This window comes from Amia ocellicauda, chromosome 18 (genome assembly GCF_036373705.1).
Source record: "Amia ocellicauda isolate fAmiCal2 chromosome 18, fAmiCal2.hap1, whole genome shotgun sequence".
NCBI lineage: Eukaryota > Metazoa > Chordata > Actinopteri > Amiiformes > Amiidae > Amia > Amia ocellicauda.
In genome coordinates this window covers 25,281,042-25,307,896 of record NC_089867.1, presented here as the reverse complement: position 1 = coordinate 25,307,896, position 26,855 = coordinate 25,281,042, and the positions used below count along the sequence as shown (strand labels likewise).

The 26,855-nt window shown below is 48.2% G+C and overlaps 1 protein-coding gene across 1 annotated transcript; it reads left to right on the top strand.

Annotated features, from left to right (window-relative positions):
• rimkla (ribosomal modification protein rimK-like family member A) lies at positions 1-23,616 on the top strand. Its single transcript, XM_066690561.1, has 5 exons — positions 1-783; positions 15,281-15,511; positions 16,755-16,841; positions 20,361-20,564; positions 20,867-23,616. The coding sequence occupies exons 1-5, from the start codon at positions 621-623 to the stop codon at positions 21,352-21,354; spliced, it is 1,173 nt and encodes a 390-aa protein (XP_066546658.1). The 5' UTR covers positions 1-620; the 3' UTR covers positions 21,355-23,616.
• The last annotated feature ends 3,239 nt before the right edge of the window (positions 23,617-26,855 follow it).

The window sequence follows — 26,855 nt, the reverse complement described above, 5'->3', positions numbered from 1 at the left end:
GGGGTGCTCGCGGTACCGACGCGCGTCCCGCCCGTATTTCAGCACCGACCCCGCGGACAGCAGGAGCCCCGCACGGAGCAGCGCAGACGCAGGGCTGCATCGCCGCGCCACCTCCCGCACCTCCTCCATCTTTGCGCCGCTCCGAGACCACGGGTCTGCCCTCCATCCCGGCGAGACCGAGGCTGCGGAGAGAAGCGCCCACAGGGGACCGACAGATCGGAGCGCCGAGCTTTGTGTGCCCGCAGCAGGGCGGCAGGTCGATCGCCCCGGCTGGAAGAGCGGCAGAGTCCGGGCAGGAAGGCACGGCACCGGGTCCAGAATAGCCAGCGACTCGCACGCCTCCCTCCCGGGTCCAGATCGACGGCTCTCATTTCACTGCAGCGGGATCCCGGATCGGACTGACCGGGAATAACGGGACCGAGCCCGACAAAAGAACCAGCGACCCCCCGCCTCGCAGCCCCGCGGACACGTCAGACCACAGCCGAGCGCTCGGGTCCCCGCAGTCTGAGCTCCATTGTCCCGCTGCCCTGGTCCCATTCCCGGCGCCCGCGCTCTCACACGCTCGCCCCCTCCCCTCTGCGGCTGAAGTGTCCAGCTCTCCGGTCCCATTGTAGCCGACCATGTGCTCCCGGGTGTGGTTTGTGACGGACCGGCGCATCCATCAAGAGTACCCCCAGGTCCAGATCCTGCGGGCGCTGAAGCAGCGCTGCGCCGAGGACGATGTGGAGTTCCGCTCGCTGCTCATGGACCAGATCGTGCTCACCATCACCGACGGCCAGCTGGGTAAGAACCGCCGCATCGCTGCAGCCGTGTTTACGTGTGTGTGGCTCGGGTGACTGCGTGTCACTGACCGCTGGATTAAACTGCGGGGCTCTACAGAGGGGTCTGTGCCGGGTGTCTGCGGGGATGATGCCACGGTGGCCGTCTGACCCCATTCATGCAGGCTGGTGTCAGGCAGGGACGGGGGCACAAAATGGGCGACCGCTGGGTTTGTGTGCGTTGTGTGTTGTGCGGACGTGGGCTGGTGCTTTGTGTGCTGCTGGGAGCGGGCCTGGGTGCCGCTTTGTGTCTCTGATGAAACGACACGGTGAGAGCCGGAGCTGCTGCGCACACAAAGACGAGCATCGCCGGGGCGCGAAGCGAGGCTGCCTGCCTGCCTGTCCGTCCGTCCGTGCGGGCTGCTGCGGAGACTCGGGAGCGCAGCCGGCGCGTTGGAGCCATAGGATGAATGCAGTGTATTTGTATTATTATTACAATGCACGGCTTTTTAAGAAACCGCTGTCCATTATCAAAGTGCGGGTATGCGTAGGTTTTGCAGGTCAGTGCAGTGTTTCACTGGCGGGGATGAAGCCACACAGTGACCATGTTGAGACCCATGAGCACACGGCACGGCGGCCTTTGTCTGGCGCCTCAGTCGGATGCATGCCCTGTGCGAGAGAGCAGTGGACAGAGAATATGTGCATCCTGGGGTATAAAATACTGTGATTTATGCTTTTACTGTCACCCCCGGGGGTCCTGCAGGGAAGCGCTTTTCGTGGATTTTGGTCACTCGCCTGGAGCCCCGTTGGGTGGCGGGGTGTCTGCACCGCACACGTCCACCTCCCTGCGCCAGCCGTTATCGGCGGATCGCTCTCTGTGTGCAGAGTCTATTATGATTTTAAACAGCCTGGACACAGTCCCCGCCATGGCAGTTTACAGGATCGTTAGCAGCCTCCTCCCCCCTCCTTTCTCCTTTCATGAAAGACGCATTGCTCTTCTTTCCACTTCAACTGGATCTTACCGGTTCAGACCGAGACACCGACAAACACACTTCCCTTAATTAGCATTTCTGCAGATTTTACAGGTATGCAGTGAAGCCTCAACATGTGCCTTTTTAAATGCACCCCCTGTTTAGCATACATTATGGCATCATGTTAAGGCTTTTTCTCGGGTAAAATGGGGCTGGACTATCTAGCCTTGGTGTAGCTAGAGCGCAGGCAATGTTTAAATACCAGGACAGCACTTACACAGCAATACATGCGCCATTGAAAGAAACAGAAGGGAGACGCATTGCTTTTGTAGCTGGAACCCGAGGAAGCCAGTAAGCTACTGATCTCACCACACTCACACCAGCTAGCTTTCCTCATTATATTGTGTATGTTCTCCATTTGTGTTACTTTATACGCTGCTTCAACCATTTCCTCTCCCAAAGGGACTAAGGACAGGGGAGACACAATCCAGGTTGTCACCAGATGGGGTGCACAGTTGCTTTAAATGGACCATTAGGATTTTCTTCACATATTAAAACACAAATGCATACATAAGATGGCTTTTTGTTAAGAGTTTGGGCTTTCATCTGACTTGCATTGGCACAGCTCAATGGAGGAGGGGAGGGGTATATCAGATGAATGCAGTGTACATCAGAGCAATTCCAGCCCCCTCTCCACCCATGGCTCTGAAACACCCATCCAGAGCTCACCCCATCCTCATCTTCCTCTGACTGACATGCAGGATCATTACAAGAGAAAATAAGTTTAATCCAGATACATACAACATGTGAATTACATGATTCAGAGTCACTACAGGCACTGCCACGCATGCACATCTCTGTATGTTATTGAGAGTATATCTTCGTAGTTCTCACTCACAGTACCCCAATATGTTTCTGTCCACCTAACGCACAAAGATATGATCTATGGTTTGACTGCTTGTGTATATATTTTGTTTTAATGTATCTGTTGCGGATAGTACCCTCTCCAGTGCCAGATAACCTGATGGTAAGTGTGTCAATACTGATAAGTCCTGCTCGTACTTTGGCGAAGGAATGGTGGTGCAAATGAACAGCTTCAAGTGAGCAGAGAATTAGAGTGCCGACGGATTAATATTAGCATGAGAAATATTTCACTATCTTCAGAAACTATATAAATAGCTTTGAAGTATGCGGCTTGGTTGTTGTGCATGTTGCTCTGAAACCTCAGTGTTTCAGCGTGTGAGGAAAGGGACGAGTGCAGCAGGGAGTCATTTCAGGACGCTGCCGCGGTGCCGCAGAGAATCGGCTGGAGGACTGTGAGCCAGAGCTGCGCTGATAGAGGGACGCAGCCCGGGAGACTCTGACCGGCCTGGGCGTCAGTCGGTGACATTTAGAACAACCTGACCTGCAGAGGATGGAAGGGAATACAGAATATAGTTTCTGTCATTGTTAGGTTGCTTAATGTTATTATTCTAATTTGCTTAGCACACACCCTTACCCAGGGGGACAATCACAGCAAATACGTTTCACAAAACATTACATATTACAGTCATAATAATATTAATAATGTGTATTATTGATGAGAATTCAGCTTCTATGTGTTTTCTTCCAATTGTCCATAACTGTCTGTGTAAAGAAGTATCGCCTCATTTTCGTCTTAAATACACACATGGCTCTGTGTGGATATGGGTGTCCAGCGTTGTGTCCCGTTGTCTTTTTGTACTGAGTTTGAAGCAGCACTTGTCAAGGCACTGAGCAAACTAGACTTCTCTTCATCTCTGCAAGGCTTTTCCTGAAATACACACACTCATTCCCCAATTGCCATTTTCCATTTTTGTTTTTAGCAAAACTAGAAAAGGATTTTTGTCCCTGTTTCTTCAGCGTGTTAACATCAGATAGACCAGTTTCTTGGCTCGCAGTTTCTTTTCGTTTTCTATGTAATTTACGTCTATGCTTTTGAAATGATGAGTTAAAAATAGACACTGCTGGAAATCCACTTCACTTATTTTGTTTTGCTCTTCACTGACATTGCCACTACATCACTTTGCTTAAGAATGGCAATGGTATGGATTTATTGTGTTGATTTTAATTGAAGTTACTGTGAGAACAAATTAGCTAATTAATCCATTGTGAGCAGCAGTAACCTACATCTTGTGTTTACAGAAGAGGACCATTTCATTTCTGCTTTCTGTCAGCATCACTTCTAGAGCATCACTGGTATCCTGGCTCCCCAGATCTCGATGTGGTCAATATTACAGTTACTGTTACATATGCTGCTTATTATACATTTACAGCAGCTTTCACGGACCCTGATTAGCAGTAGTCTTGGATTACTTTACCCAAAAGATCATGGTGTAGTCCAGAATAGTGCTAATCCTAGTCTGTAAAACCAGCCTTTAGAGTGCATATGAAAGGGCTACTTTATTTTGCAGACTCCATTATCTTTTTTCACAGGTTAAAGATGAAATCCAGAGAGGTACAGGATACACATATATAGACACCAGTGGGTATAGATGCCTGAAAGGTTTAATCCAGTGTCACAGCTGGATTAGGTCTGCAGTCTTTAATCTCCACAGACCTGGATTCAAGTCACAAGCCAAATGAGTTTTGACATCTCAGATTAACATCCAGCGCACACTCTGACACACAGTTAACTTAGACATATACAGTGCCAGCCAGGCATGGTTGTGGCAAGTAGCACGAACTCCCGAAATGCTGTGTTTGTGTGGCATCAGAGAGCAGGCTGCAGCAGTGTGTTACTGCAGAGCCTGTGTGTCCATGTGCAGTGTGGGTTTAGCCTTGGAGCCGAAGTGTCCATTCAAATCTGCGGGTCAGGACTGTCAAAGCTGGAGGAAGCTGTGGCTGTAGGCAAATCCCAGTCTGTCTCCCCAGTGACAGAGCTGGGTCTGCCTCAGATTGTCAGATCACTATCTATCGAGACTGGGTTTGCCTTGGGCATGGGGGCTTAGTTCCCGAACGGAAAAACGGATTCCATACAAATTATTAGTCAGCAAAATGGGCTGGTAAATAAGAGCTGGTGCGTCTCATTCACTTGTCTACCCAGCTTCCTGCAGCGAATAACGCTGTTACAGACGTAATTCAGTAATGGCGAACACGTGTGTGTAGCGAGCTGTGACGAGAAGCTATGGTGAAAAACAAGCTGGTGAACATGTCAGAAGTGTTGCGCATTGGTGGCAAAGGGCAGAGAGGGAGACAGCAGGCTGTCCCTCGGACAGACGCTGCTGCTCGGCTCGCCCGGGTCTTCCGGGTCGGCGGGCGCGGGGGGTTGTGGGATGCGTGGAGTTCCGGAGCGCGTTTCTGCCCGGTCAGTCACAGATGGATGGGCTCTGCCGATGTACACACTAATCCACTTCATATTCACCACGATTCAGTGTGAGGCACGGCGCATTGAAAACGTAGATGCCACAGTTACTGTGATGAATGCATCGGTGTGCTCGGACAATCGCCCGTCCGCTGCTCATGCATATTCATGAGCGGCTGCCTTTGAGGTGTGGCTTCGCATCCCAGCGGGTGGATCAATGACCTGCAGCTGTACAGGGATGTGTAGCTACACGGAGGACACTTGGTTATTCAGTATCTGTGATCTACCGCACGGTCATTAACAGGAGGACAGGGGTGTGGGATCGGTGCAGCGTATTGTGTTTCTCGACGGGCTTCAGTAACGCGTCTCCAGTCCGCCAGCACCGAGAGGCGCAGACACCCATTGACATCAGTCACAACTGTGGTTTCCAGACACTCAATTACTCCTGTGTGGACAACATTTTAAATATTGTATATCATTATTTTTAAGAGATTAAAAATACTGCAATCAGAAAAACAATGCAGTAATACATTTAAATGTAATGTATATAAATACAATGCAAAGCGTTATATTGTGCTACCGAATTTAAGCTTCCCAACCGGTTTCTTATCGGATTGAGGTTGCGGTGTGAACATCTGCGCATGTGCAGTAATCGTCCACAGAAATGGTAGCCGACCGACGTCATCACGTTAATGTCCCCCCGCAGCTGGATGAAGGCCTTTGAGTCCCGACCTGCGTGCGGGCTCCAGGTCTTTCTCATCTCCACAGCGTCCTTTGTCCATCTTGGTTCTGGTATTGCAGCGGGGCATTTTAACACTTTCACTACATTGTGTATAAAATAATCCGGAGCTGCCGTTATTTTTTAGACATGGTGGTTTTGTTCTGATTCACAGTCAGCATGAAACCCTAGAACAGAATCCAATGGCAGGGGCTTCAGGTGCAAACGACACGTGTGAGTGAAACAGCCCATGCTTTGTCTGCACCGGGCGCTTCTGTATGACGCGCTCAGTTATTCACAAAGAACCAGTTCTGTCCGCAGTGGCGTCCTGCCGTTGGGACATTATTTCCATTGTTCGTATATTTTTGTCAAATCTATGTAGAAATATTTCGGAAAATGTTATTTATCTTACATGATCCCTCGCCTCGCCAGTATGCAATTAATCAGCGCATGCGCCTCATCCAGTGCGTACCTGGCGCTGCAGGTGTTGCTGTTGCACGTTGTGCGCATGTCAGCAAGGTGTAGTAAATGACAGTGAACACTGATTATTACAACAGGCTCTTCACAATGACCTCTGTTTAGGCATTATTAATTGATCTTGCTTATTCGCTATCAGTTTGATGCATGGATATTGTACCTTTTTTTTTTTAAACGAAATTTGATATTTTGTGTGGTAATGTTCAATTTTTAATAAGTACGCAATCTTCTTAAAACATATTTTAGGATATACAAAATATAGGCGTTGTTTTATTTCTTGTTCTATAAGGCATTGATGACACGTGTGTCTAAAACATGTTTTTACAAAAATGCTACATTATTTTAAATAATATGAAAGCTATTAAATTGTGTAATTGAAGTGTACAGCATTCAGAAAGGTAGAAGGTGGTGATTATTGTTTAGGGTGAAACAGATATAGTACAAAACCAAATCCATTCTATAGTAATAAAGTGAAACTTTGTAAAAAGCTTCAGTTGCAATTACATGGACCTAATTGTTCTTATAGTTTGTACAGTGCATTATGCAAACCATTTTTAAGGACTTTTTTTCCACGATCAAAAACAGAGACAAGTTTGATTGTGCCAGAAGATCAACTGGCAAGAGACGAGAATAGAAAGGGTTCATTCAAGCGGTGTTAGATGTCCCTGAGAGGGTGTCTCCCTGCAGTACCAGCACCAGTGAGGCTCAGACAGGTAGGAGAGTGATTTCTGTGTAGTGAGAATAAAAAGCTCAGTAGCAACATAACTGACCCGGTTCTTCTTATAGTTTGTTCAATACAGTATGCACACAATTGTTAAGGACTTTTTTTATATAATCAGAAACAGAGATGTGTAATTGTGCCAAAAGATTGACTGGCAAGAGATGAATATATCAGGGAGGCTCCCACTCCAGCAGTGTTAGATGCCAACCCTTACACTGTGGAACCAAGCAAAGATGTTTTAACAGTAACTATTACCAGAAATACTAGTGTCAAGAATACAATTAAAATAGCACAGCAACACTATTGGATATGTGTGCAGATCAGTACATTAAAGCACACTTACTTTAAACAAAGTAGGATACCCTATAGATATACAGTGAAGGAAAAAAGTATTTGATCCCCTGCTGATTTTGTACGTTTGCCCACTGACAAAGAAATGATCAGTCTATAATTTTAATGGTAGGTGTATTTTAACAGTGAGAGACAGAATAATAGCAAAAAAATCCAGAAAAACGCATTTCAATAAAGTTATACATTGATTTGCATGTTAATGAGTGAAATATTTGATCCCCTATCATTCATGGCTCCCAGGTGTCTTTTATACAGGTAACGAGCTGAGATTAGGAGCACTCTCTTAAAGGGACTCTCCTAATCTCAGCTCGTTACCTGTATAAAAGACACCTGTCCACAGAAGCAATCAATCAATCAGATTCCAAACTCTCCACCATGGCCAAGACCAAAGAGCTGTCCAAGGATGTCAGGGACAAGATGTGGCCTAGCCAGTCTCCAGACCTTAATCCCATAGAAAATCTGTGGAGGGAGCTGAAGGTTCGAGTTGCCAAACGTCAGCCTCGAAACCTTAATGACTTGGAGAGGATCTGCAAAGAGGAGTGGGACAAAATCCCTCTGAGATGTGTGCAAACCTGGTGGCCAACTACAAGAAACGTCTGTCCTCTGTGATTGCCAACAAGGGATTTGCCACGAAGTACTAAGTCGAAGGGGTCAAATACTTATTTCCCTCATTAACATGCAAATCAATTTATAACTTTTTTGAAATGCGTTTTTCTGGATTTTTTTGTTGTTATTCTGTCTCTCACTGTTAAAATACACCTACCATTAAAATTATAGACTGATCATTTCTTTGTCAGTGGGCAAACGTACAAAATCAGCAGGGGATCAAATACTTTTTTCCCTCACTGTAGTTAAAAGCATGAAATACCAACGATTTGTTTTCCATTTAGCTTCATGACGCCCCTGTGTCATTGTGTGTTCTTTGTCCATTTAGTCAGTGTGCTTGTTCAGTGGACTTGTTCAGCTGCAGAATGGATTACCTACAGAGACACCTGCAGGATGAATTAATCACAGTTCATAAAATCAAGTTGCAAGAAACACCATGCCCCACATATTGAATTTGCTGGCCTTGCAAACTTAAAAAAAAAACATCACTAACCAAATTGTCTTGATGCACTTTATTTTTCTTTCAATGTTATCATGCTTCGATGTAGGCTTTTCAGGCAGATATGATGTCATCAGTATCAATAATGCAGTGAGTAAGACACTTTTGAAAGCTGGATCTAATTTTAACAGTGAAATGTTTTCAATATGTAGTTCTGAGAGTGCTACAGACTTCCTGGAGTGAAGCATTAGGAGTGAAATCAGATGCCTAGAGTAAACATTTATTACTGTTTTTCCTTTGATAACTTAAAAAATAAGCCCAGTTTTAGCCACACATTTCCTTCAGTTTTACCCCTTTAAGCCCCCCATAGTGGCTTCGCAGCTGCACCCCAATTGGGGGTCTAGTCGGTCCCCATATCCTCCATTCACTTCAGACACAGGGACTTTCACTTGCTAAAAATCATGCCCTTATGTACCCATCTGTCTGAGAGCAGCATTGTGAAACAGGAAGGAGTTTTGCAGTTGAAGCACTTTTTTAAGGCACAAAATATAAAGGCCCAAACAGTTCTCCATGGCATGGGACACGTGCTTATAGAGGAACGTGGACGACTTGTCTAGGAGGAGTGAAAGCGCCTACACAGTTGTTTTGTTAGAAGACAGAGGCAGGGAGGGGATCCCAGAAGCACACACATGTTTGCCATCAGATGATCAATCTGACACCTTGCCTATTTTTTTTATTATTGTCCAAGTGTAAGCAGAGCATTTAGCTTCCACTGTTGTCAGACCAGACACAGTTCTCTAGTTTTGCTGATGATTGAGGTCCAGTCCTCTTCTTGTTATGGTTTGACCAGGCTGCCTGTTAGAGGAAAGACTGAACCGAATCATCAATGTTTATGACACACAAGGGAGACTGCAGCACACATTTTTGAGGCAGCTCTGCCTGCAGCACCTCAGCGTCAGACCCAGCCTTGAGGGTCCCAGTGTCAGGGCTGGAGCAGCGAGGGGGAGATCAGAGCAGATCACAGACCGGCCCATCGCTGTCCCCCGTCACGTGCCTCAGCTCTCCCGGGTCATGTTTCATCCGCAGTGTGAGTGCTGTGCTGTGCGCCTCGCTTTTTATCCTGCTGAAGGTGATGCCATCTGAAGTGTAATCTACTCCTCTGTTCTGTTCTGTTTTCCTGCAACGCGTGTATTTATTGATATTAGTCCACAGAGCAGAGGGAGTGTGCGCTCCTCCAGGCAGCAAGCCAGCTCCAGTGGACTGGAGCCTAAAATGACGCGCCTCTAACTGCCCCCCCAGGGCCCAGGGAAACACCGGCCCTTTGAACCAAATCTCTCCTGCCTGTTACTGTACTGTGAATAGCCTGCATGCACGTGAGTCATTGGTAGCTTCTCTTCCCTCTCAATAACAGGGCCGTTTCCACTGGCCATGCTTTGGTACACCTCGGCCTGTCCTTTTGAGTCCAGGCGTTTCCACTGTGGCTCAGGTGCCCCTCCACCTGTGCCCTAACTAGTTTCAGGAGGCACAGTTTCGTACCTCACACCTGCTGAGTCCCAAACTGGTCTGGGGGTCGTACTGTTGGCAGATGCAACGTCACTGCATTTTGAAACCATAACTACAATAATGGCGGCCGCTATCGCAATCCTTCTGGAGAAAGGACTGCATCGGGCTGCAATACAGTGCCGTGGCAAAATAAAGACATTAAAAACACAGTACAAAAAGGTTAAAGTTGCTAACAACAAAAGTGGTAACTGTAGAAGATGTTTTAGATATTTTGATGCAATGGACAACATACTGGGTTGAGTTCCAATACACACTCTGGCAGATAACGATCGATAAGGCTGTTAATGATTGTATATACAACAAAAGGGAAAATGGCAACAAGGATTTCTTTACATCTCCATGTTTACAAACCAAGTGCTACTGCCACCACTAATCCCAGAATGACGAGTGTCCCGGAATGCTGTTTGACCTTTGGTGTCTCATATTCACTTCCTGGGGCAGCTGTACCAAACAAAAATGCAATGCAAATGCAGGCAGCCATGTTTAGGCGTAGGGGTATGGCACGGGCAGGCCGAGCTGCACCTAAGCATTGCCAGTGGAAACAGTTTCACTCTGAAAGATGGCAGTGTTCTCAGAGGGGTGTAAAGCACCCTGATAACCACATTAGTGTAAGTATTTTTATACCAGGAGGGGAAAAAAAACAAACATGAAGTGCTTTCAGCTAACTGTCAAAAACAGATCGTTTTATTCTGTTGATTAAATCATTTTGGCATGACACGTCACTGTGCTCTGAGGTCCAGAGGCTGACGTGGCCCTGCAGAATCGCCAGCTTTATCACGGCTCCATTGCCAAAACTGTCATGTGGTTTCCATTCCCGTTGTGTTTTGTATACATCACAGCAAAACCCTCAACATAGCTGGCAGGGGAGAAAAACCATGCTAAAAATATCCTGAAATCTGCATTTTGTATTCAAGGCCACAGGCAGGCATGGTCAAAGGTATACCCCCCTCCCCCCCCCGTCACATATTGTATCCCTGTGGAACAGCGGCCACAAATAAATAAGCAAGTCATCGAGCTGGGGAATCATTAAACTAAACCCTTCCTTTAAACCCTGAGGCGATGATTACAAAGGACTATTCAATGACATCTCTGTGGGAGCGGGACTGGCAGTAAAGCTGCAGTTTTTTTGCACAGGGGTCCTGTTAATAGATTTCTGTAGCCATGTCCCCCTGGTTTATTCTGGAGATGTTGTATATATTAGTCTGGCTTGAGGCTGAAGTCCGAGCAGCACCATGTCTGTGTGGGGTGTGTTTCTGGGTGTGGGGGGCTGCCCGTTGTGGCTGCTGTGCAGGCTAGCACCGGCTCTGCCTCTGCAGGGGCCCGATGCGCTCACAGCGTGCCGACGTCACGCAGGAACGCCTGGAATGTTGCAATGTGAGGGGAGTTCCCACGCGGCCCGCGCTGCAGCCAGACTCTCGTTCCTCCTGAGCTGAAACTGCAACATCTGTTTCTGCGCTCCATTGTGACCATCAGTCTTTGTGATTAATACCCCTCATGTGATCTGGGGGAGGTTTTTGTTTTTGGAAGGAGGTTCTGAAAGCAGAGCAGACGACGATAGTTTAGCCGCTCGTGGGGTCAGGGGCCGTCAGATCAGATGGGGGTGGACGTTGTCAGACCAGTTTTCCAAAAACTGAAGTCTGCTGTATCCCTTGGCGGTATTATACCATCTGGAGAGAAGAATAAGTCCTCCCCATTTCAAAGGCTTTGTCCATCCCTCTTCCTGGCAGCGGCCCTGTCCCCCCCATCCTTCAAAGCAGCCGTTTAGCATTCCACTTGATTAGGATAACGCGGGCCGTGGAGACCGACCGGGGGCGTGCTGTTGTTGCTGCGGTTAATTTCGGTGCAAATGGAAGCCTTTGCCAGAGTGACTAACTGCAGCCTCCTCCTCTCCCCCCCCCCCCAGCAGTGTCACGCGCGAAGAGACGCAGCACAAAGCTCTCACCGACGTGTGTTTGCAACTGCGGGTCACGCAATCAAATAAAGCTGATAGAGATCGCCAGCTTCGCACTCACGGCTCATTAATCTCTGAAATGGGAGGAGATGGGTTTTCAGGCCTCCTCTGTATGTACATTGAGAACCTCTCTCTCCTGCAGCACAGTTCCCTGCCTGTAATTTATTGGAGTGTGACATCATTCCTTTTGAACTTTAAAGAGTGTTACCCTGTACTGCAGAGTGCTTCATGGGAAAATCCTGATGCTTCAAGCTTTCTATTCCCTTCTTTTTTTTGAGAAGCAGGAGTTTTTGCCTCCTCGTATTTACAGAACTACTTAAATCGATTCCAGGACGACAATGTAAGCATTTCTGCCAGCGCTGTACGTGACTGGGGAACATGAACGACTGATATTGGTAAACATGTTATGGACTTCAGAAGAGCAATCTCACAATATGTTCTGCTCACACCGTTAAGTTTACGTAATCGCACAGTCAGCGGTAAGCTAAGAGAAAGCAAGCCTCTTTCTCGTGACTTACCAAATGTCCCAGGTGCTTCTTATAGATTAAATAAAGTGTTTTACACAAACCTGTGCACTGAGCATGTTGTTTGTGTTGCGCTCTTCGAAAATATGTGTGGCAGCAAATCTGAATAGGGAGAACTAAATCTCCATGCATGCATTGCACTTATATAATTTGACTGCAACAGAAGTATGAAAATGAAATCAGAAAGACGAGCCAAACAAATTATAATAGAACATGTTTAAATCTGAACATTTTAAGCACTTTCATTTAGGGAATGTGTGTATTGAATTAAATATCACACAGAAGACTATCAGTGGAATCTGCATGTACACAACTAAAATGTAGGAAAAGTATGAGGCTCTACTGGTTAAGCACTTTCAGATGCTTGGTAATGCTGAAAGACGGCGGTTTACTTAGGTGAAAGATTTGCATCATTTTTAGTTTTTGGAATTCATGAGAACTTCAAAAATATTCTACCCGTTACTAAAAGTTTTAGATCAAACCTCTAACGAAGCCGAGCTGTTATGGAACGAGTCACACTGGGCGTTTGGGGTGAAATTGGACCCGGCACATTCCACATGCTTACTGGCAATAGCAGGTAAAACAGACACCAGACAAAACACACACATGTATTTCAGAGCCATGTAATATTTCCAGAGTTTATGTGAATTGAAGGCCTTCTGCAGGCTGTATATTATACTGCAAGCAAATCTCTCAAACATGCCTGGCAAATTTCAAAACATGCATTTTTATATTTATATATATATATATATTGTACACACAGACATACACATGCTGGTAGTAAATCTCACAGATATATGAAGGAAAGTTCTAGATTTGTAAGACAACACCCAGATATTTTCCAAATACCGAGTACATTTCCCCTGCTTAATCAATTCCACAGGCTGTAAAGCGCAGGAAGATGCGGCGGCGCGGCCGTGGGGCTCAGTCAGGGGGAAGTGCTGGGGGTGCGGGCCAGGGCACCGTGCTCCGTGTGTTCTTGACATGTTCTTGCTGCTGGTTTGTGCACAGGGGTCAGTTCCACACTTCACTCTGCCAGCCAAGGAAATACACTTTGGATCCCATACTTGAACCCTGCCCTAACTACAAGCATGGCCACATTCCCTCGAAGAGTTGGGTTTGGGGAGCCTGCTGTGATGAAGACAGGTTTTCTTCTTCGTCACTGTTAAAGACTGTTCAAAGTCTGTGAAGGAGGAGCGTGAGTTAGTGCAGCACAAGGCACCACAGACCATTGTCAACTATTTGTTTTGTCTTTCCAGTTAACGTTTTAGGCTAAATAGGTGAGAACAGTTGGGGGAATAGTTTGACTTAGGATTTGGGGTTCCCCAGTGCAAGTGTAGTCCGCACCCCTGTTGACAATGAACAGCAGCCTCTGAGCTCCTGCCTGTATCGCTGCCCCCTGCCCCGCACAACTGCTTCCTCAGTAAGAAGACGAAACAAAGAAGGCCGTGTCTCGGCCCCGGAGATGAACACAAGGGAGGAACACATCCCCTCTGTTGACTCTGGCTGATTGATTGTGCGGCGTCTGCAGCAGGACTGTGTCTGCGAGAGACGGCCCTGCTGGGCAGCTGTGTCCGAGGGCCCTGGAGCACAGGGGGTACTGGCAGCTCCTCAGCCCGATCCACACAGCATCCATATCATTATCATTAACACCATCGCCTTGCACAAGAGTGGGGCCTGTGTGTGCACTAGTGTGTGTGTGTGTGTGTGTGTGTGTGTGCGCACTGGGCTGTTGAATTTCCGGGACGCGGTGCACACGCATGAGGGGAGCAAGTGGCTTGGCAACAGTAAACACCACTTTATACACAGTGGGTGAATGTATTCAGGGTAAAGGTTTCTCACACGACAGCCTGCTGGTGTGCTCCCAAGCCCAGCCACGTCAATCGCAGCTCCCCGTTGACAGATCCGAGGCGACCGGTTGTAACATTTTGTTCTTCCGCGCCATCTGTCACAATTACACAGCGGACCGAGATCAACACTCACCAGCTACAGCCCGCGCGCGGTCATACATGCTGCTTTCAGTTCAGACTCATGACCCCGGTTTTATTCTTCTCGGCTGAACATCTCCCTTGTCCGCCGTTCTCTGCTTCAGCTCAGACGAGAAACGTTTTTCTTTTCTGGGATACTGTGCTGTGATGAACGATCAGGAACCACTGGTTGTGATGAAGCCCTACACTGAGTTCGAAGATAATATAAAAAACACAATCACACACACACACAAAAGGGATTTGTACAACAGGTAACTTCAATTGGTTAATGAGCATATTGGCCGAGAGTCAAATACATGTCAAACTGAACAGCAGTCCGCTCTGCCAGTGACAAAGATGATCAAAATGAAATAATAATGAAGCACAACACGTACACAATTTCAGAACCGCAGGCTAGACAGTGAGTAACACAAATTATCTGAAAAACCTGAAGAGCCATCCATTATAAAACAGGGAAGCCGTTTTTGACAATGAGATCCTGACACGGACGGGTGAGGTGTCAGAGGAAGATACTGGTGCGTTACACCTCAGTTGAGGAAGAAAATATCTACTGTGGAAGTGAAAGGCGTCTGAGGTCGGAGCACAGGCTTTTAAAAGAAAGGGCTTTTGAAGCTACTGCATGTGTTTGCAACGATGAGACTCGTGCAGCGCGGGATTGTGTGGGCGGAGCACGAGAAGCATTAGAGACGCGCTCACGGCAACCTGGACGCAGATCCTGGATCTCAGATTGGTGTAGGGTGCTAAGTGACATCAAATTAAAACGAAAACATCCCATTGCAGTGCAAGTCTGGAGCACGTCAGTATTTCAATCTTGGGGGCTTTTTTCACCTCTCCATCCCGCAGAGTGACTGACTAACTCTCTCTCTCTCTCTCTCTCTCTCTCTCTCTCAGGTCTGCGTGTGGAGCAGGAGGTGGTGACCTCATACCCACAGGTAGCCGTGGTGCGGGTGCCCACGCCCTGGGTGCAGTCGGACAGTGACATCACCGTCCTGCGCCACCTGGAGAAGCTGGGCTGCCGACTGGTCAACCGCCCCCAGGCCATCCTCAACTGTGTCAACAAGTTCTGGACCTTCCAGGAGCTGGCTGGACACGGGGTCCCCCTGCCCGACACCTTCTCCTATGGTGAGTGCGGGCCACAGCTGTAGGGCTGTGTGTGTGTGTGTATGCATTTGTCAGAGTGTGTATGTATGTGTGTGTGTGTGTGTGTCAGTCAGTGTGTGTCAGAGTGCGTGTGTGTCTGTCCTCCACTGATCAGGTAGGAGAACAGATTACCGGAGCAATGCTTCTCCCAATCCACAGAGGCCAATGTAGCAAATTTACTTTAAGCATCGATCAATCATCGCACAGTCCTGCCGTTAATGAAGCGCCGATTACAGAGCTTTGAAGGAAAACAGAGACTCCGAAAACACAACACTGAGGAGAAAGACAAGTGTCTGTGTGCGGGAAGGCAATTATGCTGACCAAAAACAAACAAACATAACGTCTGATTAAATGAACCATCAAACAGAAAGGCGCGGGAACGCAGCCCAGTCGCAAGTATCATTACTGGATTGGCAAGCAGGGCGATCCACACCCTTTGGGAGGAATGCGCTCTGCCACAGCACACTAACTGTGTACAATATGCCAACAAAGGGACACGCAAGAAAGCAAAAAAACCTAAATAACCAGCCCATTGCATCTGTAAGGGTCCTCTTGTATTCCCAACAACACATTTAATCCCATTACTGTCAAGACCAGTGCAGTGTGCCTTACCAGTCACCCTTACTGTGCTGTGCCATTGAGAGCACCTTTTATTTAACTGCCTCCACCGCAGTGTCACAGACTCTCGCACTTCGATGACTAAAACACTCTCTCTGAGCCCCAGTGGCACCAGCGGGGGGCTCTCGAAGCTACTGCTGTTTTTGGAAAGTACATTAAGGGAAAACTGACCGGGGGGGTGGTATAAAAGTATGCTTTTAGGATGTGCTGGTTTAAATGTAAATGTAAATGTAGATTTCGTTCCCGTTTGGCTCCTGCGTCTGTCCCGGTGCAGCGAGTGACACTGAGGGAAACACGCCTTGATAACTGGGACCGGACTGGCAAGGAGTTTAATTGCAGTTTTATTGAAGCCATGGCCAAGGGTGTCTTATAGTTTCCTCAACAGAGACACCGTTCACAAAACACAAGTGCAGAGAATACACAGAAAGACTAGTAAGAGCTAACTGCGAATTAAGTCTAGTGCGCAGTGTGAGATGGGGTTGAAGGGCAGCTGCAGTAAACGCATGGTGGTGGGTGTTGTGTATCACTTGTGGGTACAGCGGGGTCAGGGCAGCAGTGTGCGGCCGGGCTGTGGACTCAACGTTTTGCTGTGTGTGTGTCTGTGCAGGGGGCCACGAGAACTTCCGCAAGATGATCGATGAGGCTGAGCCACTGGGATACCCTGTGGTGGTCAAGAACGCTCGTGGACACAGAGGTGTGTACATCTCTCTCTCTCGCTCTCTCTCTGTCTGTCCCTCTCTCTCTGTCTCTTTCTCGTGTTTGTGCACCAGAGCTCAGTTTGCTGTCCAATTCTCTGAAAGTGACCTTAGAAGCTGCAGCTGGAGATGACGTAGGTTTGGATCACAGACAGTCTTCTCGTATCGTTTCTCCCAATGATGTCCGAGAGATTGTGTCTGTGTGCTTCTAAACTCATCCTGAGGGCGTACAGTCCTCTCTTAATGTTGTGATGAAATAATAAATCATGAAAAGAATAACAGGAATGAGGTGGAACACTGATACTGAGAAACGGGCAGGTCGAGACTTCTTATTGCCAGGTGGCTGACTCTGCCGAGCCCCCGCACAGAGCCTGCTCCAGCCCCCCCCCTTGCCACTGCAGTCTCCTCCGCAGCCGCTTCCCGCTGAGGCGGCACAATCCCGTCAGCTTGGGGAGATTCAGTCTTGCGAGGGTCTGCGTTAGACCTCGGCCCTCGCGGGACCAGCGCACGGGCAGACGAGAGCAGTGCGCCCACATTGCATCCTGTGAGGCAGCCAGGAGCACCGCTGCAGTGCTGGTGTAGAGTTGGTGTCACTGCGTCTCCCGGTGGGGGTTGTTTTTTTGTAATTCGGGCATAATGCAGTAAAATCAACATCAGAGGAGCCACCCAGCCTTCAGCAGCCCTCGACACCATGTACAGCACTGGCTGGGGGACATTTCCTCCTCTGACTATAAGCTTCTCCAGCGTTATAGCCCTCCTCTGCACTATTTAGTCGTTTTAGTCATTATTTTGTGCCACCTTGGATTTTGAGAGACCTTTGGCGTGTCTGGATCAGTGCGGTTGGGAGGAATGCACACGTGAGGCGCAGCGCTGCAGCGAAACCCCACAGCCGACGCAGAAGATTGCAGCACAGAGCCCCTGAGAATCGGTCGCATGCTTTTCTCCTACCCTCAGCAAGACAGTTGCGGCACGTTGACTGTGCTGTTGTGAGAGCCCCATCAAATACCACAAGCAGGAGCTGTTTTTTAATGAAAAACCAGTTTGGACCTTGGGTTTAATAAAAAAAGAGGCATCTCGGCAGGATGACATGAAATAGCACCAGTCTATTAAATAGAAAAAGGAACAAGAATAACTAAGAGTTAATGTCACTCCGAGGTGTGTTGCCCAGCTCAGCTATATATGCTTCTGCTCATAAGCCGACTGTGGTTAATGTTGTTAACCATTAACGCCGACTTAACATTAATACTGCAGTTATGTTGAACAGTGCCAACAATAATGTCATAAATGTAATGAAAAATTATCCAGAACTTCCTTTGAACACCGAGGAATTAACAATCAGCTGCTCCATTCCTGAGTCAGTGGGAATGTTAAATCAAGCCTCAAAAGAGACGGTCTGATTGAATGTGTCCGTTAGATATCACGAGCGCGGGGGGGGGACAGAACCGCAGCGCGGCCGGGACACAAACAATACGCCAATGCAGCAGCGAGGACGGATTCTGTTGGAAAGCAATTACAATTGTAACAGAGCCGTGTGCAGCAGCCGAGGTCGCCGCCTCCATCGGCGCAGCCTGTGTCCCTGTCCTCACATTCAACCCAAGCGCGGAGCAGAATTCAGCGCCCGGGGGGCATCACTCTGCAGTCCTGGCCTGTCACGCTCAGTTTGGCACACAGACAGACTGGTGGGCTTTTGTTTGCCCTCCCATTGACTGTGCTTTACGCTCCCACTGGACAGCGGTGTGGGCCGCCTGTCACGCCGAGGAAGCCGAACGGCCACTGACTGGCAGAGAGCGCTGCCCGGATTAGAGCCACTATCCCAGACCACCCTGCCTGCAGGATCAGCGTGAAGAAGGGCCTCTGTGGGGAGGACGGAGGAGGCGGATATAGTGTCCCTTTTATCATGTGATCAGAAGCTTTCATTTCAAGATCTACATATTTAAAATGTGTGGCGGGGGAAGTGAAACAAATCCATCTCTGTCTAGTCAGGGATAAACTGCATTCATTTATGTTCATTTAACTTCATACCTGGACACTGATTGAGAGAGGAATGTAATCTAAACACATGAAACGTCTGCAAGACCCTGTGTTGTTTTTTTTAAATCAAAGAAGGCATGTCCTGTGCAGGCATCTTTAGACACATTACAGGAGCAGTGCAGCTAAAGTACCCCGCTCCAGGGTAAAATTCCTGTCAGGATGATCAGGTGTCAATTTCTGAAACGTCCTGGAGGCGAATCTCATCCTGCTTCATGAGAAAAGCAAAGCAATAAATTCTTACGGAGCTTCAGCCAGGAATCATATATGTTGACAGTCCTGCCAGGGCATCTCAGACAGCGCAGCAGGGGAATAACCCGTCCACGGCAGGATTCACAGTTGAACTTTCTCTTGCCGCACTGGGCTGCTGTTGTCAGATCACTGCCAGCACAGCGTCGGCACAGTCAAATGGCCATGGTTTTATAATTGGACGCCCAGCCAACAGCAGACTCGCGGAGTCACACAAATACAACGACAATCCCAGAGCAGGACACGTGTGCAGCAGTAACAGGATGGACCGGCTTGTCAGGCTGCTGTATTAACACTTGGTCTTGACTACCAGCTTGTGAACATTGCAACAACGTCCACTGTCAGACAAAACGCTGCCCTCTGGGCTGTGCTTTTGCACCTGCGGTTATCTACAGTGTTGCTGCTCGTAAGTGTGGTGTGGGCCTGTCCAGGTAGGCTCTTATGACAAGAGATTATTTTACACTTACATGTTAACACAACCCACCAGATATGAAGATTGAATTCCACACACACACCCTTCTGGAGAAGCACATCATAGATTAACCAGATACCGATATTTCAAGTATTGCCTATCTGGAGGCATTTAAACTTGCCCATACTTGTGTTATTGGAAAAACAAAACTGGCCAGTTAAAAGATTTTGTTTTTAGGGCTGTGTCTGGCAGGAGAGGAGCAGCTCATTAACTTCTTGTTCCACAGTAATGCCCAGCAGCACCACGAGCAGAGCAGGAGCCGGCTGCTGGATACGCAGTCAGGGCTTTCCCCACCGATCTGGAAGGCCCCCTGTTTGTGCGGTCAAGGGCAGCAGCCATTCTCGTGTCTGAGTCTCGGTCGTGTCTCTTTCAGGGACTGAAGGAAATGATAGGGTGACGCAGAAGTTCACATGACACCTACAGCCACACTTATACGCTCACATTTCCTGTCCCGAAGCAGAGCAGAGCCCCAGTTCTGAGTGTTTTACCCCCGTGCATGTCTGTTTAAGGCGTTTCTGCTCACTCCTGTCAGACGGGTTCGCGTTGCCTGTCCACTGGCGCTGTGAGGGTCTCTGACACAGATTAACAGCGACAGCGACTCGACTGGCACTCAAATTAGCCATCTGAAATATTGATGAACGTTGCCAGTGACTGACTGGGTTTATAACCGACTGCTCTGCCGATGACAGCAGCATTCAAGTAAGATTAACACAAATGAAAGCTGGGATCCGGCGGCGTTGTGACGGCCCTCTCCTGTTCTCCTCCTCAGGGAAGGCCGTGTTCCTGGCGCGGGACAAGCACCACCTCTCGGACCTGTGCCACCTGATCCGCCACGACGCACCCTACCTCTTCCAGGAGTACGTGAAGGAGTCCCACGGCAAGGACGTGCGCGTGGTGGTGGTGGGCGGCCGTGTCATCGGCTCCATGCTGCGCTGCTCCACTGACGGCCGCATGCAGAGCAACTGCTCGCTAGGTGGGTGACGGGGAGCCGCGGGGCCTGGGGGGGGATATCCTGCCACCTTGTTTATTTCTTTATTTGTCTTGACTGTCTTACTTTAAAAAGTTATCATACTGGCTTTATTTGTATTCCCACAGTTTTTAGTTGTTGTTTTGACTTTGGTGCCATCCTGTAGTGTAGTAGTACCCTGGGAAGCGTGCTTGAGCTTTTCAGTCAGCGACAGTTCAGATTAATTGGTTACCAATCAAACGATACTTGGCCGTCTTGGTCTTGAATCTAAGGTCTGCCCTTCAACCTCGTTGTCTCATCCCTGGCAGGTGGCGTGGGGATGATGTGCCCTCTGAGCGAACAGGGCAAGCAGCTGGCGGTGCAGGTGTCCAACATCCTGGGCATGGACGTGTGCGGCATCGACCTGCTGCAGCTGGGGGACGGCTCCTTCCTGGTGTGCGAGGCCAACGCCAACGTGGGCTTCATCGCCTTCGACCAGGCCTGCGGGATGGACGTGGCGGGCACGGTGGCCGACTACGCCCTCTCGCTGCTGCCCAGCCGCCTCACCCGCAAGATGTCCCTGCTGTCGGTGGTGTCCAGCGCCAGTGAGACCAGCAGCGAGCCCGAGGTGTGCCCGCCCCCCAGCACCCTCCCCGAGGCGGTCTGCACCATGAGCGTGGGCTCCACCTCCAGCGAGAGCGACCCCGAGCTGGCCGAGCCGCGCGATGCCACGGCCAGCGCCCACCCCGCCCTCCCGGAGCCCGCCTTCAACATCAACACCCTCCTGGCCAACGAGATCAAACTATTGACTGAGTGAGCTGGGCACTGCCCGCACACCGCATCCAGACACGCTCACCCACATCCACGCATATTCAGATGGGCGCCGGCACACACACACAAACACACAGACACACACACACACAGCCACCGAACACACGGATACACACCCAGACACGTGAATATACAAATGCCGACAAACGCATGCGCCTTCACATGAAACCGAACCACCCTCCCCCACCCCCACACACACACACACACACACTCATCCCCAGGACTGACAGGCTGCTCCCATGGTTCCCCCCCGCCCCCCAGTTTAAAAGGTCTTGGAGTTTTCTGCAGCATGGTGGCGGGACTTGTCTAGGTGATGTTTTTAATTGCATGCTAACAGGGCGATCGTTCAAGCGCACAGGACAGTTTGGGAGAGCGTGCCGGCCCTGGCGCGAACTCACCAGCTTTTTAAGATGGATTTTAAACGGCTTTTACACCAGTTGAATACACCTTTCACCCGGAGAGACGGCTCTACTAACAGATTCATGACCAAGCCAGCCAATCTTAAGTATACACTACAGAAGTTACACGAGTATAAATATGTATGTTTCTGGCACATAGCAATGCTTGATTTATGTGAAATGAAGTGCTTGCATTTCTTTTGCCATTTTTGTAGAAAGAACAGAACAGAAAAAAGGGAAGGGAGAGGCGGGAAATTAACTTGAACGAAATCCAACCATTTACCCAGGCGGCAGTGACTGACAGCTCTCAGTGTCTGCGTTTTGAGCTGGCTGTCGGGGGGGGGGTTGCGAGGCGCAGGGTCCTGCTGCTGCGTCCTCTCGTTGCGGTTTGGCCACAGGTCCGATACCGCTGCCAACAGGGAAACGGGCCAGAGCGGCTGAACTACAGACGGAACCGCATACCAGCTCAGACGCAGAGCATGAGTTCACAACTGAAAGAAATCGCTCTCATATTAAGAGTCTTCTAAGCAATTCCATGTATAAGATGTTTTTTTGTTGTTGTTTTTTTATTCATATTTTGCCCTAATATTAAAAACAATAAGTGACAAAAGTATTTTCATCATGTGCTAAGTTTACAAACAGGTTGTTTTGATCTCCATGGGTGAGCCAGTGAACATCTCAGAGATCCTCGAGTCTCGTTTTTAAGTTATACACTCTAAGGAAAGTAAATACACGAATGAAACCTGGACTTGACTCTTTTTGTGTGAGTGAGTGCACAGGCCTGATGACGCGGGGGGTGGGGGGGGAGGTCCTCACTCCCGTCGGTGCTGCAGTGACTTGCACGGGTGTGGATAGGCTGCAGATGCAATCATCAGCCTGCATGTGGTTTGATGTGCGTTGGTGGGAGTGGAGATTTATATACCATACAGTCTCGCATGCCAACTTAACAAGAGCAAAACAATGGAATGACTCGTGACTAACAGGGGGGTGCCGATACTTAAACCATGTACTTGCAAAGAAAAAAAAATACTAAACCGGGTAGGCAGATTTGAAGATCTACATCCTTGGGCTCCTGTGTAAAAACATATCGGCTCCGTCCCCCTCTGGGACACCCTGTTCAAGTCGCCCTGTTCGTCCCGCGGGACTGGAAACCTCCAGTCTCAAACAAATGCTCCGAAATAGCTTGCAATCACTGAGCCACAGTCCAGCAGGTGTGATTGGTCGCCTGTTATCATCCACTAACGTTACAAACAGGGCCTTTTATATCAATTCCAGCAGCCGCATGCGTTTACCCTGCAGTGGCCATCTCTGACCAGTCCCGGAGGCCTTGACATGGGGTTGTTTACGTTTATTCCCAGTGACTTCTCTCCCCGAGCACTACACACACAGCTGAACTGCTCTAGTCATCCCTGCGTGGTGCTCCTAGTCATCAAGAAGTGAGGCGACTCCAGATCTGTGCAGGGGGCGTCCGTGGCTTTTAAACCGGACTCCACAGGGCAGCCTCACTGAAACCGCCTAGGTACCAGAACGCACTTTGTGCTACTTTTTAACCTAAAGCTCCCTGGGAAGCAGCCTGGATCTCAGTCCTCCTCCATCAAGGCATGTGTGACACATCCATTCGTAGCTAGACATCTGCCTAAAATATGTATTGACAAACAAACAGACGACTTTTTAAACTATGAAAAGACGCGGTGTGCCATCGCAGGTCCACACGCGCTCTTCTTCGCTTGTTTTATAATGTTCCGTGTTTTTTTTTTTAAATTTAATTTATTGTACTTTTTTGTTTTTTTAAGGAAACAAATATGGTTTGTGTGCACTAATCTGTCTCAATAAAGTGAGACCGCTGTGAAGTTTGGATTTTGTGGGACGTTTTACTAACAACCTGGCATCCAACAAGACTCGACACTCGGCAGTAATCACTGTACGTACACCACTGGCTCTCGACCTGGTCACTGTGAATCCAGGGATTTGATAGGATACCAGGGCGGTGCTGGGTACCTATGACCTTTGACCTTCGTCATCCACATCTACCTGCTCTCAGACTTGTAGCGCGTTTCATATCTCGTTACAGTTCGTGTGATCGGCTCGTTTACCTGGCCACTCATTCCGGGGAGGGGAAATAAAGGGGGGAAAAAACTGTTCCTGGACAGCCATTTCTGGAGGATGTGTAAAGCCCATCCTAATAATAATTAAACTATAAAACCAGACACATTAGTGGTTTACTCACCTTACCAGTTTACTGATTGCTCTGCAATGTTCAACACAGCTCCCAATCCAAGAAGAGCACCCACAGATGATCAGACAAACACTGCAACAGAGTTAAAGCCCAGTGCAGACCCCTGACAGCTATAAAAGACCCTTAAACCCACCATAAGTCATCTCCAGCACCAAACTCCATTGTGGTCCATGAGAATTTGTATCAGGCAATCACGCGGACGATTAGCCCATGTTCTCCACAGCGCTGTCATGTGTGTGTCACACTAATGACATGGCAGGAAACCAAAACTAATCTCCGAGTGATTTGCTGGGCTGCAGACTGGAAAGCTCGACAGATAGCTGTACCTCACCCCCAGCCGGAAATTAAAAGGAATTTGTAACGAGGAATTTGGCAGCAACGTCTCATAGTCTGGAAGTCGTTTCTTCCAGCACCTCTGAGCTTCGGTGAAACTGTTCTTGATCTCGGAAATGCCAAAAAGATTTCTATTGCTTAGTAGCACAAGTGTGCATTTACAGTATGAAGAAGGAATATCATTTTGTACAGTATTGGGTTATTTAAGTGCATTTGTTTTTCTTTACTGTCAGTAGCTTTGTTACATTTTCAGCCAGTTTCAATTTGACCTACTTTAGAGGGACTATAAAATTAACCATATCAGTGACACCCGTCTTCTGACACCATACAACGCAGGGAGATTGAGGCCGATTTAAAAATGTTACCTCCTCCGCAGGCACTTGTTATCACGAACCTCACACGACTGAGCTGGTGTGTAATCTCTCCAGCTTCAGTGAACGTGACCAGTCCGACCCCAGCGTTCGTGTTTCCCTTCACATCCGCCGACATTCATTTCTGATGGGAATATTCACGAACAGATGGCTCTGGGGTCTAGTTTCCTCCTCATCTGAATGTGGGGTCGTATTTGTGCCTAAGCCTCTTTAAAAGGTGTCTCAGTGACTCTTTAAAACAAAGTTCTTTCACCCCGGATCGAGTCACAGTGTTTGAGGCGCAGCCCACACTTTGACAGAGCCACACTACAGTATTAACAAACACTACCGACAGCTGCTCCCCCGCGGGCTGAGAGAATTAACCCGACCCCGTCTCACACGCGCTCTCATCTCCTCACGCCTTGTCATGCCTCTGTCAGCCACTGCCATTGTCACGAGAGACTGTCGAAAGAGTCTGGGAGAGATCCGGCGTACGAGTCCCTCTGGCTCGCAGCCCTCACAGAATGGTGCGCACATCCCGTAGCGTCGGACCAGACGACGGAAAGCCCGTAGGAGGCCCCTCTCGTCCCGTTGGCTCTCGGTGGGATAGGGAGCTGGGGGCCAAGCGGCCGCCTCTGGCCTTCAGGGGTCTCGGTCGACTCATGTGTAAAGCAGATTTACTCAAAGTGTTTTCAATGCAATGTAAACGGTGCACTGATAGTATGACGACTCTCAGATCCCATATCTGGTGTTATTTTTACTTTATTATTATTATTATTATTTTTATTTCCCTCGTGCTGAATGATGCAAATATTTTTTTTTATTTTTTTTTTCTAGATGAAATAAAATGGGTCATTATAACAAAAAATCAGATCAAGTGTCTGTCTTTGTTTTTGGATAAAGCAAATCACCCATATTATCATGATCATGATCATTATCATTATTATTATTATAAAATGTGCTGTTCTGTAAGAGCTGCCCGGTTTTATTTGCCCCCTGCTCGGACGTCTCCCTTAACTTATCTAAGTGCCCCATCTTCCCCAATCTCCCCCAAGACTTCCCCTCAGAAGGGCAACACAGAAACCCCCCTGACCTGCACTGCATCTCTGGAAACAAAACCACATATTTCCTCCGTTACGCGGCTGGAATCACGAGGGGCCTCGTTTATATAATCGAGTCTGTGACCACAGCCCAGACACTGGCGTGAGGCCCGATCTGGGGATTACGTCGCTGGTTTGCTATTATCATTACATTTGCTAGATAACAAACAGGACAACAAAGCACAGAGCCCGTCCAGGACTATTAAAAGATGCTTTGCTTTGTGCCACTTGTTTAAAAGCTACAGTTACAGCGATTCTCTTTCAAACGATTCAATAATAATCAGGGAAAAGCCTTGATACTAAATCAACAATTTCATAACTCTGGGCTCACCTGCAGGATGTGGATATGGTTTGCCCAGCACTGGCACACTCTTGGGTAAGGCCTACATGCCAGCATTTTAGCTGTATATGAGAGTTGTAACATCTCTGCCAAAGTAAAGATGTGGTCCTGAGGCCGGCCAAACGCAACCTGCCGTCTTGATCCTGTAATGTACTACATCACAAAATATCCCGAGAGGCAGCCGAGATGGATCCGTTTCAGAAGTGTCACTCCTTCCTCCTCCTCACATGCAAGGGTCTCGATCAAAGCCAAACCTTCCCTTCAGCTGCAAATACAAACTTATACCACATCGGGTTTTATTCACGAACCGTAGAAAGTGGCTAAATAAACTGAATCTCATAGGGTACAGGTCTGTACTTAGCCGTCTCAACAAGAGATCGTACTGTATATTTAAGTTATTCAATCTATGTTATTTGATGAGTGAAAAGAAAAACAAAATACAAATTTGAAGAAAAAACTGAAACATGTGTCTCAATGGCCCGAGTGTATGAAAAGCCTTGAACTCCAGTCACATTACTGTTAAATGCTCTCATTCACAAACAATATATGAATATACACTCACCTAACGGATTATTAGGAACACCATACTAATACTGTGTTTGACCCCCTTTCGCCTTCAGAACTGCCTTAATTCTACGTGGCATTGATTCAACAAGGTGCTGAAAGCATTCTTTAGAAATGTTGGCCCATATTGATAGGATAGCATCTTGCAGTTGATGGAGATTTGTGG

What these genes read in the sequence shown, in the direction of transcription:
- rimkla (XM_066690561.1), top strand. Translation starts at nt 621, where the DNA reads ATGTGCTCCCGGGTGTGGTTTGTGACGGACCGGCGCATCCATCAAGAG. An exon ending in CATCACCGACGGCCAGCTGG is followed by an intron (nt 784 to 15,280) that starts GTAAGAACCGCC and finishes TCTCTCTCTCAG; the next exon opens with GTCTGCGTGTGGAGCAGGAG. An exon ending in GCCCGACACCTTCTCCTATG is followed by an intron (nt 15,512 to 16,754) that starts GTGAGTGCGGGC and finishes GTGTCTGTGCAG; the next exon opens with GGGGCCACGAGAACTTCCGC.